The sequence below is a fragment of the Pipistrellus hanaki genome (assembly GCF_964339955.1).
Source record: "Pipistrellus hanaki genome assembly, chromosome: 1".
Taxonomy (NCBI): Eukaryota; Metazoa; Chordata; class Mammalia; order Chiroptera; family Vespertilionidae; genus Pipistrellus; species Pipistrellus hanaki.
Genome location: NC_140503.1, coordinates 78,961,981 through 78,974,365, shown reverse-complemented (window position 1 = coordinate 78,974,365; position 12,385 = coordinate 78,961,981). Strand labels below are relative to the sequence as shown.

Below are 12,385 nucleotides of genomic sequence, written 5' to 3'. Positions count from 1 at the left end.
GGTGACCATATCACACCTCTGCATCTTGCTGGCTGGGTGACCTCATCTCTCTGAACATTGGTTTCCTCCGTTGTACAAAGATAATACTAGTACCTGCATCATATGATTGGAGGAGTCAATGTGTTAAAACATATGAAGTAAAGCCCTTATAACAGGTCTTGGTGCAAAGCAAGGTCTATGTACCCATTATTATTACACTAGAAGCCTGGTGAAGGAAATTTGTGCAAGGGGCTTGCAGCCCCAGCTTCGTCCAGAAGGTTGTCTGGAAGGATGTCCAGAAGGTCGTTTGGCTGTCCCTTCTAATTAGCATATTATGCTTTTACTTGAGGCCGGGTGCATGAAATTCATGCACTGGAGTGGGGAGATGTCCCTCAGCCCAGCCTGCACCCTCTCCAATCTGGGATCACTCTCACAATCCAAGACTACTGGCTCCCACTGCTTGCCTGCCTGCCTGCCAGCCTGATCACACCCTAACCACTCCCCTGCCAGCCTGATCGACCCCTAACTGCCATCCCCTGCTGGCCTTGTTGCTCCTAGCTGCCCTCCCTTGCAGCCTGGTCCCCCACAACTGCCCACCCCTGCTGGCCTGATTACCCACAACTACCCTCCCCTGCCAGCCATCTTGTGGTGGCCATCTTTGACCACATTGGGGCAGCCATCTTGTGTCAGGGTCAATTTGCATATTACCTCTTTATTATATAAGATTATTATAGATGAGCTATTACTTTTAAGATGTGAATAAAATATCTAAACATGCCCCTGGTTGGAGCTACTTCCTGGGAGTGAATAGTGTCCATAGCTTGTATAATGACCTGTTCAGGGAAGGTGGGGCATTTGAACTCATCTTGGTGGAACTTGTGAAAGGCAGCAGCATGTTCTTTCTGAGCCAGTAGATCTGGGCTTGAAGACAGGCTTTGCCACTCATGGGTCTGTGTAACATTGGGATAAGTTACTTAAACTCTATAAGCCTCTATTGTATTCATCTGTAAAATGAATGAATCCCTTCAGAGATTCTCAAAAGATGAAATGAAATTAGGCATAAGAAGCACTCAGCATTAGCACCTGGTCCACTGGAAGAGGCCCGCATGGAGAACATTGTTTCCCAACTTCAGTACCGTTGACATTGGGGTCAGATAATTCTTTGGGGTGGGCGGCTGTCCTGCGCACCGTAGAGTAGCTAGTAACATGCCTGGCCTCTATCCACTAGAATTCAGGGGTTCTCAAACTTTTTAAAGTGGGGGCCAGATCACGGTCCCTCAGAGAGCTGGAGGGCCGGACTATATGAACTACTAATTCCTACTGTAACACCTTGGCTGCTCTCACTGCCCAAAAAACCTGGCGGGCAGGATCAGACTCCCCTGGGGGCTGCATGTGGCCCGAGGGCCGTAGTTTGAAGACCCCTGCGACTAGATGCTAAACGCACCCCTGCCACCATTAATCATCACAACAAATAATGTCTCCAGACATTGCCAAAGGTTTCCTGAAAGATAGAGAAGAATTTACCCCATATTGAGGGAGAGAATGTATATTAAGAAACAGGAATATCTACATATGATTTTTCTCTTTGACGAAGTCAGCCTTCTCTATCAATGAGCTGAGGGGAGGGAAGGAGTAAAATCAAAAGCAATTATTTCATCCAGTTTGCCCCAAGTTCCTGAGGACTCTAGAGGTCTATAATTGCAAAGATCAGAGGTAAGAGGATGTTTCATAGTTCTATTCCTCCCACTAATTTTCTTACTGACTGATGGGGGCCTCGTGAGTCCTCCTCTTTTGGTCCCAGAGAACTTTCCCTGTTAGGGGAAGGCCTGTGGAATAAGACGGGTGCCTTTTGTTTCAACTAGCAAAGTGAATTGCTAGTAAAATGGCTACCCTCATTCTTAAGTTCCTTTGGAAGCAAGCAAGGAAATCAGGGCCATATATTAAAATTTCAGCCTCATGTTATTTGGATTTGTTTACTCTTCTTAATGCTGCTATGGTTCAGGTATTAATTTATACCCTGATAGGCTATGCTGGTTACTCTAATTTAAACAAAGATAGAAATATTTAAATGACAGAAAATGGAGTAAAATGGCTTTATTTATATATTCAACAAATATTTATCGAGAGTTTACCATTTATTGAGAGTGTGAGACTCTGTTCAGGAGGTTTGGGTTGTATTAGGGAACAAAACAGCCAAAACTGTCCTTCCTCTCACAAATGAGCTAATCAATTTTAAGGCAGTAACAGCCTGATGAACAAGGAGGCTAAAACAGGCTAGAACACCTCAACCCAATTGATTCCCTTTTCCTCTTTCATATCTGTTCTGCTTTCAATTTCCTTTCTTCCCCAGACTTCCTGCCCTGAATTTGCCACACCATGGAATGGAGATGCAATAGGTGAGTTGACTATGGCTTTTTGTATGTAATTCTCAATCTTCTTTTGTCAGTTGTAGGCTTTCAAGATGAAAAAGGGTTGTCCTATCTGAATTGAAAGAGATGTTTGCTCTTGGGTTAAGAGCCTGGTCATTATGCTATAGGATCCTGGGCACTTGGATCTCTGTGCCGCCCACAGTCTCAGTTTTTAAGAATACAAATACTGATGAACCCTCCCTGCTTCCCACCTGCATGGGTGACCCAGCCCTTGGGTTGTTTCCCAAACTCCCTTTGCTCTCTCTACTCTATGGCCATACAAAAAGTGTTAGAGTAAAACAACCCTAGTTAGTAGGCCAAACCCTGGGGCTAGGATTCCAGACATCTTGGCACATTGGTCTCCAAGGACTAGCATATATTCTTGTGCAAAGTGGTTTCTTATTTTTTTTTTTTATCAAAAGTTTGTTCACTTGTTTACAGGCTAGGTATTAATTTTGAGAACTGGATTAAAAGAGAAAAAGATAATTATGAAATAGGCCTCAGGGTGTCATCACTAGATTGCCTGTGTGTGAGAACAATTCCTGGGGATTCATTGTTAATGTGTTAAGCAATTATGGGTTGTGTTTCAAAAGAAACAAAAGGGAGAAGTATTTGGCCTCCAGGCTTAAGGGTAGGAAAAAATGAGAGACTAAATAGGTGTTTGATGTTAGGTTGATTCTAAGTTTTTGGGCTTTTACTTTGGCATCTATTTTTATGACAATAGTTACCTACCACAGTCTGTAATGTACTATGGGTTGAACTTATCCTTTTTAAAACTCACATTGAACACTGAATTAAAATATGACTAATGCTTCACATTGTCCCTAACATACTAAACACAATTCTTCATTGAAAGGACTGTTAACTGACTTGGGAAAAGTTGTAAATAATAACTGAGTACATAGATTTGTCAGAATCACATCATCATCTTTTTCATAATTCTTCCTTAAGTTGGTCTAAAAATATTATTCGATCTTATAGTCTTAACATCTACCACGTTTCCCCCAAAATAAGACATCCTCCGAAAATTAGACCTAGCGCATGGAAAGATAAGACATCCCCTGAAAATAAGACTTAGTGCAACTTTGGGAGAAAAAATTAATATAAGACACTGTCTTATTTTCGGGGAAACAGGATAGTGACTAACCACAGGTGACATTCAAACAGCCATTGAACTTGGCCTATGAATGTGCAGTATTTGGGATTATTTCCTTCACATTAAGAGAAAACAAGTTTAGACTCTCTGTAAAGGAGTGAAATGTGTATTTTTTAAAGCTTTTCTTTCTTTCTGTGATTTATCTCCTCTTTCTTCTCCTAAATCCTTTAAGAAATCAGGCTTCACTTAGCTCTCTATAGCAAAGCACAGTGGGTCCAGGCAGCACTAACCCAAGATGATGAGCCGTTGTGAGTACAGAGTTATAAAAGGTTGTTCCCCATGTAAGAAAGGGGTCAAGTCAGATTTTTCAAGCTAAACAAAATTTGATGTAATAATATGCTTTATCTTTAATGACAAGCAATTTCCATAGCAACTGGTTGCTACCTGTCTCTCACATACCAGCTCTGTATGATATGAAGCAAAATAAGAGCACACTACAAAGTCAGTTGTGGGGCCACAAGTCTAAAGTAGAAATGAAAGTCCATGTAAATACTGAGAATTTAGCTAGTTGCATGTATGGTTCACTATGTTCCCAAAGCATCTATATAATAAAGACTGCTGGTGCCCTGATCGACCACTGACTGCCTAGGGGGCTGCAGATCAGGCCCAGAAAGAGACCTGCAGAGAGAGAGGCAGGGTCTGATCCATAGCCTCTGTGGCAGTCGTTGATCAGAACTTGCCTCTCTCTTTCTCTCCCGGCCTGGCCAACACCGCACCTCCATTTCTCTCTAGGCATCCACAGGGGCTTGCTGATCAGCCCCACCTTTCTGATCAGGCCCAAAGATGCTGATCCGCATAGAAATTGACCAATCAGAACCAAATCTGGGTCAACTGTGAGGAACCAATGGTTACCTAGGAGGAAGAGCTTTTGACACTGACTGGCATAGAAACTGACCAATCAGAACCAAATTGGCCAGCAGAGGAGGGCAGTTGGGGGCAACATCAAGACAGCAGTGGAGGGCAGTTAGGAGTGATCAGGCTGGCAGGGGAGGGCAGTTGGGGGTGAGATCAGGCGGCCAGAGGAGGACAGTTAGGGGCAATAAGGCAGGCAGGCAGAGAGGTTAGGGGCAATCAGGCAGGCAGGCAGGTGAGTGGTTAGGAGCCAGCAGTACCAGACTGTGAGAGGAGTGTCTGACCACTGGTTTAGGCCCGATCCCACAGGCCTAAACCAGCAGTTGAAAATCCCTTGAGGGGTGCAGGCTGGACTGAGGGAACCCCCCCCGCCCCCCCTCTATGCACAAATTTCATGCACTGGGCCTCTAGTTAAATAATAAAATAAAATAAAACTTAAGAGAATTTGATTTTTTAAAAAAGACCAAAGTGGTTGATCCACTTTTTAAAAAATGGATTGATTTTAGAGAGAGAGGAAAGGGGGGGTGGGAGAGAGAGAGAGAGAGAGAGAGAGAGAGAGAGAGAGAAAGTCAGAGAGAGAAAGAGAGAGAAAGAGTGAGAGAGAGAGAGAGAGAGAGAGAGAGAGAGAGAGAGAGAGAGAGTGTCCTGGCCAGAGTGAGAATTTGATTTTTTAAAAAATGAATTAACAGTGCTGATCTCACATAGCATATTGGCTAAAGGCACAGGTCTGGGCACAGCTCTGGAGTTGGAGGAGACCGGGGTCTGAATCTGAGCTTCTCCACTTGGGTGAATGACCCTGGGCAAATGGCTTAACCTCCCTAAAGCACCACAGGGTGAAACTCTTAGGTTGTTAAAAGGATTAAACTGGATAATGTTTGTAAAGCACTTAGCTGAGGTGAGCACTCCCTTAGTGATAGCTGATAATGTCTGCTGGCTGGCAGCAGGCGAATTGAGCACATAGCAAGGACACAACACATGGTTCTTGTTGATTTATTGAGTTAGATGACTAGTGGACCACTCCTCAGGGAACCCAGGTCTCCAAGTCACATACTCAACAAGCTCTCTCTCCAATTTACTGCGTATGTATGTAAGCATATACAGAGAGGCACACAGTCTTTTTCTTAAAAGTTCTTAGTTTATTAATCCTCTCATGAAAAATCTGCACAATCACCACAGATAGTCACCGAAGAATCTTTACTTCTTTCTGCCAGCACCAACATTGGCCTTTGCAGTCCCCCTGACTTTCTTCATTCTGTTCTTGTGTTCCTTTCTCTGTTTTCTTGAGGTCTTCTTCTCATATAGGCCATGTCTTTCGAGTCTATGCTTGGGTTCATTTTTCTTTGTGTAATCCAAGGAATCACAAGTCATGCTAACGCCAGTTGTCTTGCCACCACCAGAGTGGATTCTGAATCCAAATGCAAAGATGACATCCGGTGTGGTCTTATATATTTTGGCTAGTTTTTCCCAAATTTCTATCTTGGGCTGCCTTCCCAGAGTGAAGACATCAGTTACCATTTGCTTCCAATGAAGTAGTCTTTTGGTCACGAACTTCCTGGTCTGGATAGTTACTGTGTCATTCATGATGAAAGTTGATCTTAAAGCAGCCAGGGAGGAAAAGAGCAGGCACAGTCTTTGAATGATACAATTTTGATCTCTACATTTTAGAAATACCTTCTCAATACCAAAAAATTTAGGTCTTTTACGCTTTCTAATGACACCCTATATCGACAAATCTCTGAGACAGCTGAATTTAGTTTTCTCCTAACTCTCCTTGATTACCGTATATCTCTAACCTCTTTCATATTCCTCTTACCCCCTGAGTCTTGGTGCTGTGCTAAGGATTATTATTTTCAAACTATAAGAGAAAGTTTATTTAGAAAATCACAGAGGTAGAAAAGTGAGCTGTAGAAATAATGGGCTCAGGAAACAAGTTACAGAGTCAAAAGAAGAGGCCCTTGGAGCTTAGGAGAGAGAAAATAAAATAAAAGTAATACAGTTGTGGGGGAGGGGGCAAGAGCAGGGGTGAGAGGGGGAGGACTGGGAAGACCCAGGAGTACTTTCGATAGAGAGAGCTTACTGCTAGAGATGTTAACCACTCTGAAGCATTTAAAAATCACTGGGATGGTGAACACATGCCATATTTTCTTTTTCATTGCCCTATATGCCAAAGAAAACCTATTTAATGACCAGAACCAGTCTGATAAGGGGACATATCTCTTTCCCTGCTATGTATCATAAAATGATAAGACAATTGGGATTTGTCCAATCCTAAAGTAAGTTGCAGTGCACAAGCTAAAAATCACAAACATTTTCTCATAACTAATAATTACCTGAATGCTTTGTTAGCAATAGGTCACCTCATAGCTAACTTAGGGTCATTCTTGGCACCGACAATTCCATCCCCCAGCATATTTAAATTTGGGGGTTTGCCCCTTTAAACAGCCTTCAGGTGTCTGTTTTCTGTCTAGACTCACTGCTTTTTCTTAGTTCAGCCCTCCTGTCTCCCGCCTGCATTTCTGTGACAGCCTATTGACTGGTCTCGTCCTTTCCTATTCATTTTCTACACTTTAGTCAGCATGATTTTATAAAATGCTAATGTAATCATGTTACTGTCCTTGAAAAAGACCTTTCAGTGGGTTTCCATAACCTCCATAATAAATGTCCTGAGCCATCTAGCCTCTCTAGTAACATCTTCTATTATTATGAGTTTTCTCAGGGATTCCAGCCTCCACTAAGCCTTCCCCTGCTTCTTGCCTTGGCCCAGGCTTTCTTCCACATGAACCATCTTCCATTTCTGTCCCTCTTCAGAGTCCTGCACAGCTGTCCTCTCTTTTTTGAGAATTTTTCCATTTTCTTTTCTCATAAAGATCATAACTCCTCCTTTGTTGTCGTTTTATATGTTGATTGTAATACTATTACTTAAAAAATACTTTATTCTTTCTCATTAGACCACTTGTGTCTCACAGGTAAGGCCTGGATCTCATTTATTTTGATATACTTAGGGTCTGGGAATATAATAAGTACTTAATAAAATTGTGTTGATTAAAACACATTTAACATTTCTATGAATAGCGTGGTCTTTTAAAAAATCTGTGCTAATAAAATAACTTTATTGGAACCATGTTTCTCCATTATTCTTTTTTAAATGGAATTCATTGGTTATTAAAATTATGTAGGTTTCAGAGTCTATATCATCCTTGGGTCTCCATGTACAACTCACAAAATTATAGTATCCTATTCTGAAAATAAGTAGTATTATAATTCTCTGCTTCTCATAATTAAAATTATTTTTATACCTGTTAACATGCAAAAATGCTCACAGGATTAAAAAACTAGGATATAAAGTTGCATATTCAGAATATCCAAATTTAGTAAAAAAACAATATCAACTAAAATATATAAGTCTGGATGAAAAGCCATACACTGTCAACTGTGTTTGTTGGTGGGTAGAAGGATTATGGATAAATTTTTTTTGTTTTTTTGTATGTTTCTATTCCAAATTCTTTACCAAAATCATGTACTTTATAACCAAAAAAATATTTTTAATAGTGATTGACATGGATGCCAAGTTATTTTTTTCAGAAGGATTATCTAAACTCACTCTTATTACTTTAGAGATAGAAAGTAGGGAAATGTCTTTGATTGTTTATCCATGTTCTTAGTCCTAATTCCCTTTTAATATAGGATTTGAATTTAACTCAGTACTTTAAACAGAATATCACTATTTCCACTAGATGTCACCAAACTACTGGCAAATGTAGCTCAAATGCTCTGCACATATTCAAACAGCTTTAAAAATATTTTTTAAACCCCATTATTCAGTATTCCTTGGTATCACACAAAGCATTCAGATTTTGAAAAATTAGTAAGAAAAATGACTATTACATAAGGTTCTGGTCTCTTACATAACAAGTGAGGGCTTATATGGATCCTTCAGCTTTCTTTAATCTATATTTTATTAGCTTCTTAATATAAATGTGAGGAGAACATTGATGCCAGGGGCCCTGTTTAACTTGAAGAAAATTATTTCCAGGTGATTTCAAGCTCTCTTTTTTATATAAAGCACAGAGCAAAAGAAGGCCCGAATCCTGAAGCTCCGTTCTGAACAATGCTTCTTAACCACCACAGATCGCTTCCATCACAGAAGGACTGGCCCCCTGGTTGATGAATAAAAATATCTCTCACTATTGGGATGATTTCAGGACACTTTAATTTATTGTAAAGCTGTTTATGGCTCATTTTATGTTGCAGAAAGCAAAGCAAATAACTTTTCCTTGGTAGGAATGAAAGAAGGCGTCTCTTCTTGAATCTAACAAAGGGCAGCTAGAGAGCCACGATTTTAAAAAAAATGTATAAACCTATTTACTCTGTAGGTTTATAACTAGTCAGTTTTGTGATTGGCTCAGTTCACAACTAAAGTGGGGGGTTAACGGAAGCTTGTTTCCAGTTATTTTTGCTTGGGATTGAGAGTGGCCGGCCAGTCAAAAGACATTTAAATCAGTCAGGGCTCTGGGAAAGACATCCATGTGCCATCTCCAGCATCATTGCTTTCTACTGTGGTGCTTGGTTTCTTAAGATGTGATGCGTTATTTTTCTTGTGCTTCACCATGTGCAAGGCATATCCGTTTGTAAACAAAAGTCTGACTAAAATGTTCAGATCCTTTCTTTCTCTAAAATATTTCTCCCCCAATTGTTTCCCTTTTAAAATAGCACATGCTAATCTCTTTTCCCAGTCTTAAGGGCTTCTGACTATTGTCTATTTAAAATTTCCTCTGTCCCTTTTCCTGGCTATTGTACCATATTCTCAGTATAAATATAAAAAAGTAACTGTTTCTGCACGGGTTTATCAGTTATGATCTTAAATTTACAGGCTTTGTGCCCTGCACGCTGTTTCGCTGATTATACCGTAAAGTCCCATCATACAAAGAAGTCAGATCTGTGTTAGACCCTTTTGCAATATGGTAGTATGTAATTGCGATTTATTTCTGCTGCTCTAGGCATCACCTTCAAAGTTTTCTCCTTGAGCCTGACACATGGAATATCCATGTGAGTCCCTCTGATATGGTGACAAGCCTCAACTGTGAAGTGGAGAAGCTGTTTTTGGACGTTTCTCTCCAGATATCTGGATTTGCTTCTCCATAGCACTTTAAAAACAGCTTCCATTAGCTATATACAAGGCCTGAGAAGCTCTCCTCCTTGACACCTTTTAAAATATTATTCAGTGCCTTCCTAAAGCTCCTCTCTTTTAACTCTGAAGCATAGTGCATTTCCTCTAATTGTTATTGTTATAGTTCCTGCCTCCTCGCTACAATTGATTACTGAGATGTAGGTAGAAAGAGGATTTTACTGGTGGGATCTCATCCATGAAATCACGCCAGCTCCTCAGTCTAAGACTGCAACTTCACCTCTTTCGAAGTGAAAGTTCATTTTAGGGTGGGTTAATTTCTTTAAAAATATTTGTGGTAATTTGCTGCGTTTTTGAAACCTCCTGTGTTTTAATGAGTAAAAATGAAAGGTATTGGTATCCACGCATTGTGGTGAAAGAGAAGTATGGCACTACATTTTATATTGTCGATTGCTTTGGGAGTCAGCCATGAAAATTTGCTCAGCTCATCACTGAGGGATATTGAAACACATTTCTTGCCGACATCGTGTCATCTGTGGTGTGGATGGAGCCTTCATGCTGACAAATACTGCATAAATGGCTGTTAGAGCCAGTAGGCATTCCTGATGATTAACTATAAAAATGTTTTTGACTCTGGTTGCTGACAAGAATGACAATGCTTTGGCCAGACTGGCCTCCTTCTGGACACCAAAGGATGTTCCAGTCTTGGTTTTACCATCTGGTTTCAAAACAAGCCAGGAACAATGAAGAGAAGAGAGTCTTTTAAAGAGGCAGCAGCAGACTAATTCTTCTGGCTATAAAATCTTTCTTTGATAAATTAAAAAAACAAAAATGCACCGAGGCCTGGAGGAAAAACAACAACAGCCTCTGAAATTCTATTTTCTAGGATAGATAAGGTATCCTGAACATCTTCATAAGGCAAAGGGACCTGACTATATGAGTCACAAATAATCTTTATGCAAAAATAACAGATGAGTCAGTTTGTACCATAGAGCTTAAGTTTTTAGTATGCCCGAAGGAAGACCAAACATATTTCATAAGAATCATTTCCTTCTAAGCAAATTTAAATTTATTATTCAGATGTAGGAATATTTAGTTCTGCAAATGATAATAAAAGCAGAGGCAATAATAGTTTTTCTTTAATGCTTTATAATTTCTAAAGGCATTCAACTAGATCAATTTCCTTTGAACCTCACAAAAATCTTATACTACAGATATTTTTATACCTTCAATCTTCACACAAGGAAACACACTTAGAAAGTCTTCATTTATCTGAGGTCACAAAGCAAATGGCAGGCATGGGGGCAGAGGAACTCTAAGCCTGGTGATTGGTTGCCAAGCTAGTAAACTTCCAGCTACCTCACTCTGCACCGTTTCCTCCTGGCAACATTCCCGTGGTACAAGGAAAGCCAGGTTAATTCCATGAGTATAAATTGAGGAATAAAATGTCGCCTTATTTTTTTCATGTAACTTGCCATAATTTTGCCCAGAATGCTTCTTACACTTGAGATGCTAATGCAATGGAAGGTTTTGTTTTATCGTAAATGAGAACTTGAATTGTGTAGGTGATGCTGTAAGTATGGGTTTCAAAAGGGCTTACTTGTAAAGTGGTGCTGCTTGAATAATGAGTGAACAAATTCCCACATTTTTCTTGTCTCAGAATTGCTTCTTCCCCCATTCTTGTTTTTTTATACCTTACATCTGTAATGTCCTTGCCTCTATATAGGCAAACAGAACGGTACTTTCATAAAGAGAAAAAAAAGTAATAATAAAGGTAAAAGATAAACCCATCTCTATTTAGTCTTGTAACGGGCACAGTAAATAACATATCATGTTTATATTTCAGAGCCAAGATTAAACTCTGATCACTCCTTGAGGTCTTCCCTGGAAATTCAGACCCATAGATTCCTCCTTTCTCTGAATTGCTGTAGTACTTATGGATGATCCAGCAGGGTATTTTCAGTAAGTTAAATTACAATAAACTAAATTTTAATTAATTAAATAATACATTTAATTACTTAATAAATAAAATTTAATAAAATCTTCAGTGTTTTCCAGTTGTTACACATGTTAGTTTCCTCTCTCCTATCAGACTCCAACTCACTGAGGTTATGAATCATGATTTATATTTTTATTGTCAGCTCCATAATAAATATGCTGATATATAATCATTTCTTCAACAAATTCTTGTTGGCTATTTAAACAATAAGACAGATATATATGAACTAGCAGTCCTATTCAGACACAGAAGGATAGAGATTGAGAGTAAGGATCGGATGAGGGCAGAGGGGAAAAGAGAAGGAAAATGATTGACCACCTGTATTACATAACAAGTATTCTGCCAAATCCCCTAATGTGATCCTCCTACCAGGATTTTACAGAAGAAAAGTGATGTATGACAACATTTGTTTTCTCATCTGAAGCTCAGGGTAGCTAGGTAATTGGGAACCATTCTGAGAAGAGCTGGATATAGACAAGCCAAAAATATATGAACTGGCAATCTAGCCTAAGAGTACTGTATTTTCCTGCGTATAAGACGCCCCCCCCCACCCCTTAATTTTACAGTTAAAACATAGGTTTAGGCCTATATTCGCTGTATAAGACTACCCCCCACTTCCGAGGCAACACCAGTTCTTTTTTTAATAGACCGCCTCTCTAACTCAGCCAATCAAGCAGGCTTTTTATGCATGCAAATTATACATGTTCTGTACCCGAAGCTACACTGTGTTCTAGTAAAAAGCCTGCTCAGATTGGCCAGAGTCAGAGAGGTGGTCTATTAAAAAAGAACTGATGTTGCCTCAGAAGTGGGGGGTAGTCTTATACAGCGAATATAGGCCTAAACCTATGTTTTAACTGTAAAATTAG

At 39.8% G+C, this 12,385-nt stretch overlaps 1 protein-coding gene across 1 annotated transcript; it reads right to left on the bottom strand.

The window, feature by feature from the left end:
- Nucleotides 1-5,589: 5,589 nt before the first annotated feature.
- Nucleotides 5,590-5,976, bottom strand: LOC311616821 (small ribosomal subunit protein eS24-like; the record flags this gene model as incomplete). Its single annotated transcript, XM_084872689.1, has 1 exon — nucleotides 5,590-5,976. One exon carries the CDS (start codon nucleotides 5,974-5,976, stop codon nucleotides 5,590-5,592), a length of 387 nt encoding a protein of 128 aa, XP_084728815.1.
- Between the last annotated feature and the right edge of the window lie 6,409 nt (nucleotides 5,977-12,385).